Below are 9,106 nucleotides of genomic sequence, written 5' to 3' on the forward strand. Positions count from 1 at the left end.
CACTGGGAAGCTGTGGACAAGGGTGGCTCCCAACTTTCCTGCTGCTTGACAAGACTCCTCTGCAGTAAGGTAGAATAAGGCTAAGTGGAGGCATGTTAGAGATGAGTGAAAAAGAAAACAGGAAGGGAAGGGTGGCGAAAGGGGTAAAGTCTCAGCACTGTGAAGCTATCCGCAGCCACTGCAGCACCGTCCCTGGGAGCCAAACCACATGGCGCAGCAGACCTCTCCTGTCTCGCCCGCTGCTCCCCTCAGCAGTGTATGTCAGTGTCTGCCTGTTCTGTTCCCCACTCTGTCTCTGGTGAATCCTCTCACTCCCTGCACCTCTGGCCTGTACCCCAGTTCTTCTACATAAAAATAAATAAAACCTTAAAAAAAAAAAAGAAAGGAAGAATGCTGGCAGTGTGGATTCTATTTCCAGTTTCTGGGGTCCTCATGATGTCAGTGTTCCTCCTAGTTAGCGTGCTCCCCTGTACCTTCCCAAGGGTACACCCTTCCTTCAGCTAGTTTAAATTTCTGAAGTCACAGTACATGCTGGTAACCTGTAACCGTGCTGATAACCCAGAAATCTCATATAGAGGACCTCACTAAGTTAATATTTAAGTAGTGTTATCAAGTAGTATGAATTATAACTCAAAAATTAATATGATTTAATATTACAGGGACTTTTGTCTGTTTTGTTCAGGGTTGTATCCCCAGAGCCTAGTTTAGTAAGTGTATATTGAGTGAATTAATAATGATGGTCTTTGAGGGAATGGTTAAATAAATATAGTGCACGTATCTGATGGAATGCTAAGTAGTCACAAAGATCTTTTAAATAACTTCAGTGACACTGGACAATGCTTATCATATATGTAGTACAAACATTTCAAAACTGTTTATCATTTATTTCAACAATGGAATAAATGCACAGATTGTAACAGTGCAAGGAACTATGATTATGAGACAGGATTTTGACTTTCTTTTACTTTTTCAGTATTTTCCACAATATGCATGTATTACTTTTCTAATAGAAAATATAGAAATATTATTTTGTTTTATTAGTAAATGGTTGTAAATATCTGGTCCCGACTCTAAAGGGTGCAGAGACAGGGCCCGTATTTGCTCAGGAGAGGGATCAACCAAAGGAAAAAGGAAAATTACAGAGCGGCCCCTGCTGGGGGAGCGGGCGCAGGTTACAGGGAAAGGACTGTAGAAAAGTGGAGAAAGTTCTCTCTGGGCTCCCGAGTTCTCCGGGGACACCTTACGTTTCTGTATGTTTCTGTCACCTGCTCCCCATGATTCTTTACTTACACCCAGTACTGATGGAAAAGGAAACATCACATTGGAGGAGCTTTTAAATGCAAGTTGTGGTGGTGTAACAGGGTGGTCCCCAGGAAAAGGGGAGGTTCCCTGCCCCACCCAAGGGAGGGTGGAGCTGAGCAGGAAGAGAAGAAGCTGCAGAGGAGACTGAGGAAGGAAGCAGGATGGAGCCAGGAGACCTGGAGGAGGCGCATGGAGCCTAGAGACACGTGAAGAAACTGCGCTTGTCTTTTGGTCATAGACTGGGTGACACAGATGTGGGTGAGACCCATGGGGAGGTGACAATGGCAGCTTTTATCTTGATGTTGATTTTGCTCTTTTCCTTCCGGGCTTGTTGTTTGCTTGTTGTTTGTGACCCTTTTCTGTGGGTCCCCACTGGAAGATGCTTTAGACTTGTGGCAGGCCTTGGGGCCTTGCTCTGGGCCAATCCCATTTGGATGGACTTTTACCCACGAGGGGATGGGTAACTTTGGGTGCTTGATTTAAAAACTAGATTCTTTGCCTTACCTGTATTGTTTCTTAGTTTTATTAAAGTTCCTTTTCATTAAAGTCTCCTATGTTTTGTGTTGATGCGGCGGATGGCAGAACCCATTTAAAATAGGCAGGTTTGCGGGGTTTTGGGCTGCCCCTCTCCCTGTCCTATAACAGTGGGAGGGACTGAAAGTCTCAGCCCTCCCTTAGACGTTGGCCAGTCCGATCTTTCCTTAAACAGAGGAGCCAACCCTATTTGCATCAATTCCGGAGGGCCATGCAAATTCACATAAATAAACCGTGTTTGCACCGTACCGTACCCGCGTGGCCCGGACCGAGCAGAAGTCGGGGGTCTCCCAGCTCCAACCCGGCCAATCCCGGCGCCCTGGGAGGCGCCTGGGCCCCACGGTCCGCGCTCCAGCCCGGCCTGAAGCCCCCAGCAGAGCCCCCTTCACCCCTTCAAACGGCATCCTGGGGCCACCCTGCGCCGCCGGGGCGGCTGCGCGCCGGAACCAGAAACACGATTAGCCGAACCTCGTCCCAGCCTCCCACCCGGGACCCGCCGGACCCCGAATTCAGCCCCGGGCGGGGCGGGGGCGGGGCGCACCGCGGGCGGAAATCCCGGCCTCCCGCGCGGCGGCCGCGCCGGCGCCGCCCACCCGACGCGCAGGGCGGGCGCAGGCCGGGCCCGTCACAGCCGCGGCGCCGGCGCCCCCGGCTGCGGATTGGCCGTCGCGGGAGCGGCCGCGTGGCGCCCGGGCGCGGCGGGGAGGGGCGCGGATCTGGCTGCGGGCGCTGGCGCCGGAGGCCGCGGGGCCGCCTGTGCTCTCGCGCCGGTTACCCTGCCCGGGAGCCCTCCGAGCCCAGCCGGGCCGAGTCCTGCGGCCGCCGCCGCGCGCGGAGCCGGGGCCATGAGCGTGGGCTTCATCGGCGCGGGCCAGCTGGCCTGTGCGCTGGCGCGGGGCTTCACGGCCGCAGGCGAGCGCGGGGGGCGGGGGCGCGGGCGGCCCCGGCCTCGCCGGTGGACGGTCTTCTCCCCGCCAGCGTGATGGATGCGGGAATGAATTACGGGGCAGTTGCGTTTTTTTGCATTTGGTGGGGGAGATGAGTCTCCCTTAAGTAGCCGAGAGAGTCTTTTGTTGGCGTAAGGGATTGAAGGGGAGGCGCGGAGGGGACCATATGTCAGAGCCTGAGGGTTTTGTTTTTGCTTTCCTTGGAAATGGTGGCAACAGGCTGGGCCATGATCCCCTGTTTAAAAGCCCTGTCTTCTACAGGCATCCTGTCGGCTCACAAAATAATAGCCAGCTCCCCAGAAATGGATCTGCCCACTGTGTCCTCGCTCAGGGTAAGTGGGGAAGTGGGTGGAAACCCAGGGGAAGGGTGGTCTGAGAGAGGCCTGGCCCCTGTGCTGGTCTTCCTCGGCGCTGACCTGCCTGCCAGGAATTCCACTATCTCCACCGTCCCTGGGGCAGTTCAGTGTGGTGGGCGCAACAGGCAGTGCCCACCATGTGGCTTCAAAACCACACACTGGGGTGGTTGGAAGATTAATTTAGGTAATTATGTGTGGAAGGCACCAGACAGGTAGTAGGTATCCCGGAAATTCAGATTGTCCTCAATTTACTGTGGGGCTACTTCCCAATAAACCCATCCTGAGTTGAAGCTGTCATAAATTGGAAGTGTATTTAATACACTTAACAAACGTCCTACTTTAAATGTGCTTGGAACACTATATTAGCCTGTAGTTGAGCAGAATCTTCTAACACGATGCCTATTTTATAACAAAGGGTTGGCTATCATTTTTTTTTTTTTAAAGATTTATTTTATTGGGGCCTCCCTGGTGGTGCAAGGGATTAAGCACCGTACTATGAAGCAATCCGCAGCCTCTACAAGCACAAGTTCCATCCTGGCTGGCCAGAGAGAAACTCATATGGCGAAGCAGATCTCTCCTGTCTCGCCTGCTGCTTCCCTCAGCAGTGTATTTCAGCCAATCTGCATGTTCTGCTCCCTACTCTGCCTCTGGTGAATCCTCTTACCCGCCACCACCACCCCCCCCCTACCCCAGCTGTTGTATGCATAAATACATCATCTCCCCCACCAAAGGCATTTATGCATACAAGATAGGGGTCTAGGCCAGAGGTGTGGGGGATGAGAGGATTCACCCCAGGCAGAGTGGGGAACAGAACAGGCAGACTGACTGAAAGACACTGCTGAGGCATGCAGCTGGCAAGACAGGAGAGGTCTGCTGCGCCATGTGGCTTAGTTCCTGGAGGAGGGACTCAAACTCATGCCACAGTGGCTGGAGATAGCATTTGATTGTGCTGAGACTTTAACCCCTGAGCCACCAGGGAGGTCCAGGACTGGCTATCTTATGTAATTTACTGAATACTGCAATGAGAGTGAAAACCAGTCTATGGAGTGTCAGCTGTTCACCCTCATGATCAAGTGTCAGCTGTGTCTCTGTGCTGCTGCCGGGCGTCAGAGAGCCTCGCCTCTGCTTGCCCAGCAAAAGATCAAAATTCAGAATTTGAAGTACTGTTTCTACTGAATGCATATTGCTTTCACATCGTCTTAAAGTTGAAAAAATGGCTGGTTATTAAGCCGGTGACACGTTGTACTTGTTTTTCTTCATTAACTGATTGTATGACTTTAAAGTCTTCAACCACTCTGAAGCTCACTTTTCCTGATTTATATAAGGTGGAGGCCACAATAGCCACTTTGCTGAGTTATTCTGAGCATAAATAAGAGGAAAGAACCTGGAGTCAGTTTCTCTCCAAAAACAAAGAATATCCCAAGTCTTCACCCAAACCTGGGTGGTCTGGACGACTTTGTCTAATGAGGGGGAAGACAGGCAGTGTCTGTGTCTAGGATGGGGCATGTTCCTGGCACTGGAGGGTCCTGCTTTTCTGTCTGAGAAGTGCATCTAGAGATGGGTGTCTGCCAACTGGCCCCAGACCCATAGGAGCCACGCAGTCTGATGAGCAAGCAGCCAGGCTTGCGGTTGGGCATGACCATTAGGTTCTAGCATTTCACCTTTGTCTTTGCCACTTTCCAGCCATGGAGCCTTCTGGCCATGGGTTCCTTTGGGTGCCAGAGGGTTGGTGGGAATGAGGGAGTAACTTGTCCCTCATTTCTGTTTCCCATGGAGTTTTCTGGTTCCCATGAAGTAACTTGCCAGTGCCCAGCACCTATGCTCATTTGCCCACGTAATTGGAAAACTTGGTGCCAGTGGAGGTAGAGGCAGACCCTGAGAGGATAGGGTAGGGAATTCCTGCCTGCAGTGCATAGTGGGCTTGCTGGGGTTTTGGCTGCTTTTTGGGAGGGCCTGAGCCTAGGAAGGCTGCCCCAGCACTGTGAATCTCCTCCGACAGAAAATGGGTGTGAACCTGACCCGGAGCAACAAGGAGACAGTGAAGCACAGTGATGTCCTGTTCCTGGCTGTGAAGCCGCACATCATCCCCTTCATCCTGGATGAGATTGGGGCTGACGTCCAGGCCAGGCATATCGTGGTCTCGTGTGCCGCCGGTGTCACCATCAGCTCTGTGGAGAAGGTACCCATGTCAGCCCTGATGCCATGTGTTGAGAGGAATGGCCTAGGAGTGGCAGCTAAGGGGTGGGTGCTGGTGGGGACTGTGTCCTGGCAACTTACTTGCCCTCTACCTTGCTCCAGAAGCTGATGGCGTTCCAGCCAGCCCCCAAAGTGATTCGCTGCATGACCAACACACCTGTGGTCGTGCGGGAGGGTGCCACCGTGTATGCCACAGGCACGCATGCCCTAGTGGAAGATGGACAGCTCCTGGAGCAGCTCATGAGCAGCGTGGGCTTCTGCACAGAAGTGGAGGAGGACCTGATTGACGCCGTCACAGGGCTCAGTGGTAGTGGGCCTGCCTATGTGAGCCCCTCAGATCCTCACTCTGCCTTCCAGGGACCAAGAGAGCAAGATGGGCTGGCAGGCAGGATTGGGCTGGGGGTGTTGTCTGCCTCTAGGGTGCAGCTCACTGGTGGAGGAGGCTGATCCTTGGAACTAGTTCCAGACATTAGCAAGACCCTGGGCAGCGCCCTTGAGTGGTAGTGCTTGCTGCTTAATGAGTGTCTCCACAGGCATTCATGGCCTTGGATGCACTGGCTGATGGAGGAGTGAAGATGGGCCTACCTCGGCGCTTGGCTGTCCGACTGGGGGCCCAGGCCTTGCTGGTCAGTATCTACGCCCCTGCATGCTCTGGCCTAGGGGGTAGAATGATTTTTTTCCCTAAATTATGTTTACTGAGGTCAAGTAGATTTTCATCTTTGTATCTACTCTGGGAGTTATAGGTTCAAACCTCTACAATTGTATACTTTCACATCCAGCCCACCACCAATGCCAAGAAGGGGTTTTGTTGCTGAGCTGGGGGCAGGGGTTGGTTGGGAAGCTGCGCTAGGGATTGGGGCAGAGCAGTGGGTGTGAAGAAACCTGTCCCAACGTGCCTGGCAGCTTTCTTCTCTAATCCTCCCTTCCTGCCACAGGGGGCTGCCAAGATGCTGCTAGACTCGGAGCAGCATCCAGGACAGCTCAAGGACAATGTCTGCTCTCCAGGAGGGGCCACCATCCATGCCCTGCACTTCCTGGAGAGTGGGGGCTTCCGCTCTCTGCTCATCAATGCAGTTGAGGCTTCCTGCATCCGAACAAGGTGGGTCACTTTCTTTTTAAGCCCTAGGCCTTCGGTTCCCAGCCAGCTTCTGGCCTGGTTTTGATAGTCTTGCAGAACCTTCTGTTTGGCCCATTGGGGGAGTCTACTCAGTTAATAAGCCATGTCTTACTAGATTTTATTTCTCTAACGGTTTGTAGGTGTTTAATTCTCACTGTGGTTCTGATACCTGGGATTATATATGAGGATGTTGGGGCTCAGAGAGTTTTCCCAAGGTCAGATAGCTAATAAGTGATGGAGACAGGATTTAACTTCACCTCTGTGTATGGGAAATCATACCACATATGATCCAGGTACCACTTCAAACACTACATCTGTACCCATACTTAATTTAGTGGACTTCTGAGAAGTTTTGGGGAACATTTGGTTTGGGGGTTCTACTTTTTGGTGGTAGCAAGGCAACAGGGCTCGGGGGTTGTGTACATGGGGAAGCCTTGTGAGGGAAGCTCTGACTCTTCAACCCTTGTGGGGTTTTGTTTGCAGAGAGCTGCAGTCCATGGCTGACCAGGAAAAGATCTCTCCAGCTGCCCTCAAGAAGACCCTCCTGGACAGAGTGAAACTGGAATCCCCCACGGTGTCCACAATGACCCCCTCCAGCCCAGGGATGCTCCTCACAAGAAATCCAGCCCCGGAAAGCAAGAAGGACTAAGGCACCTGTGCCCTTCTCTATGACCAGAGCCCTTGACTGAGGGGCTGCGCAGGGAGATGGCAGGCTCAGGTGGTGTTCGGGTCCTTGTGATAAAATCTTAAATCTGTTCAGACCAAGACTACCAGTTTCCTCTGATTCATGGTGGAAGGTGCTATGAGGGGATGTCAGTGCCGTCAGCCAGACAGCCCTGCACAGCTCCCGCTGTAGGAGGAGGGAGAGACAGGGTGGTCTGGGGAAGTCCCCAACTGGAACCCAAAGCAGGGCAGTTTGATGCCAACTGAAGGAGGTGAGAGGCACAAAACCTGACAATAATAATAAATTATTTTAATACATGGAAAAGAAACAAGCAGCTTAGAGCCGTCACAATCAGAAATACATGAAATGAGATGATGCTTGTATTTAACTCTTGTTTTGTAGGTGTACTGTTTAAAATGTGTTATTCAGTGCTGCAAAATTTAGCTCCTTGAATAAAGTTTTAATTTTTTTCTAAATGCTGCTTTTCTTATGCTCTCTGTTGTCATTGTTCTAGAGAATTCTGACGCCCTAGTGTAAGTAGAAATGAGGAAATGTGGGGCCAGGCCCTGAGAGCTATAATGACACTGTTCCACCCAGCCCCTGGGTCAGGGTTTGGAGATTTTGTTCTAAGGTGGGCCAGGGTGGGGTGGTGCTGCAGCCAATACACCAAGGAGGAAGCTGCTTGCTTCCTTGTGGGCCAGGCAACTTGTGACTCCAGCTGCCCTCTTCATTGGGCTATTCTTTTTCTAGAAGATACCCTGGCTATTCTTTTTCTAGAAGATACCCAGTAAGCAGGTTGCTTACTCCAGTTGAGCTGCTGGTCAATGGTGGAAGCATCTGTGTTCTCAGCCACTGGCTCTCCCGCCCCCCCAGCAGCTGAGGCTGGATGTGCTGCTCACATAGCTGGACCCAGCCTGTGATTTACCCATGTAGGCTGTATGCCTGGTGCTTGTCTGCAGGAGCCCACCGTCGGTGGCATTGGCATCAGCCTCAGCTCTGGGCTCAAATCTTAGCCTCTACCTCTTAGAACTAGACAACCTACAGAAGTTACGAATATCTCTAACCTCAAGGTTTCATCAAAAGGTCCTGGTATGAAATGAGACAATGGGCAGTTGCTCAACAGAACATGTACAATGAAGTGGACCCCTCATAAGTGGCACTATCTCCCGCTAAGAAGCAGGGAGAGCCTTCCCTTCCCCCACCCAGGGCTGCCCTGGCTCCAACACCGAACAACCCATGGGAAAGTTTCATTTCTATGGAGCCAGAATGACAAATACAACAACTCAAAAACCCTTCATTTTGAAGCACGAGTCTATAGAAGGCCCTTTGCAAAACCTTTCTGTCAAATCTCATTATGACCTTAAGAGTAGCCTTAAGGACCTCCCTGGTGGCACAGGGGTTAAAGACAGTGCTATCAAGGCTAGGGAGCAACTCACATGGTGCAGCAGACCTCTCCTGCCTCACCTGCTGCTCCCCTCAGCAGTGTACTTAAGTAGATCTGCCTACTCTTTCTGGGGAATCCTATCACCCCCTCCCCTCACCTCTGGCTTACACCCCAGTTCTTGTATGCATAAATAAATAAATCTTTTTTAAAAAGTAGCTTTAAATCTGGGGTCTCCCTGGTGGCGCAAGGGGTTAGTTAAGTCTCAGCACTATGAAGCTATCAGCAGCAATCCCCAGCAGGGCAGGGAGGTGACCCACATGGCACAGCAGACCTCTCCTGCCTTGCCTGCTGCTCCCCTCAGCAGTGTATTTTGGTGGATCCACTGTTCTGCTCCCCACTCTGGTGAATCCTCTCACCCTCCCGCACCTCTGGCCTACACCTCAGTTCTTGTATGCATAAACAAATTAATCTTTAAAAAAAACCAAATACTTGTGAGGAAGTGGGGAAAATAAAACCCTCATGTCTTTGTAAGAATGTAGAATAGTGCAACCACTTCGGAAAACAGTCTGGCAGTTAAGGTTAAGTGCAGAGTCACATGATCCAAAA

At 51.6% G+C, this 9,106-nt stretch overlaps 1 protein-coding gene across 1 annotated transcript; it reads left to right on the forward strand.

The window, feature by feature from the left end:
- Window positions 1–2,646: 2,646 nt before the first annotated feature.
- On the forward strand, window positions 2,647–7,595 carry PYCR2 (pyrroline-5-carboxylate reductase 2). Its single transcript, XM_037510352.2, has 7 exons — window positions 2,647–2,748; window positions 3,045–3,115; window positions 5,139–5,318; window positions 5,438–5,659; window positions 5,869–5,961; window positions 6,271–6,434; window positions 6,936–7,595. Exons 1-7 carry the CDS (start codon window positions 2,682–2,684, stop codon window positions 7,099–7,101), a joined length of 963 nt encoding a protein of 320 aa, XP_037366249.1. The 5' UTR covers window positions 2,647–2,681; the 3' UTR covers window positions 7,102–7,595.
- Window positions 7,596–9,106: the final 1,511 nt, after the last annotated feature.

This window comes from Talpa occidentalis, unplaced genomic scaffold (genome assembly GCF_014898055.3).
Source record: "Talpa occidentalis isolate TD23 unplaced genomic scaffold, MPIMG_talOcc4v2.1 talOcc4.14, whole genome shotgun sequence".
In the NCBI taxonomy this organism is placed as follows: Eukaryota; Metazoa; Chordata; class Mammalia; order Eulipotyphla; family Talpidae; genus Talpa; species Talpa occidentalis.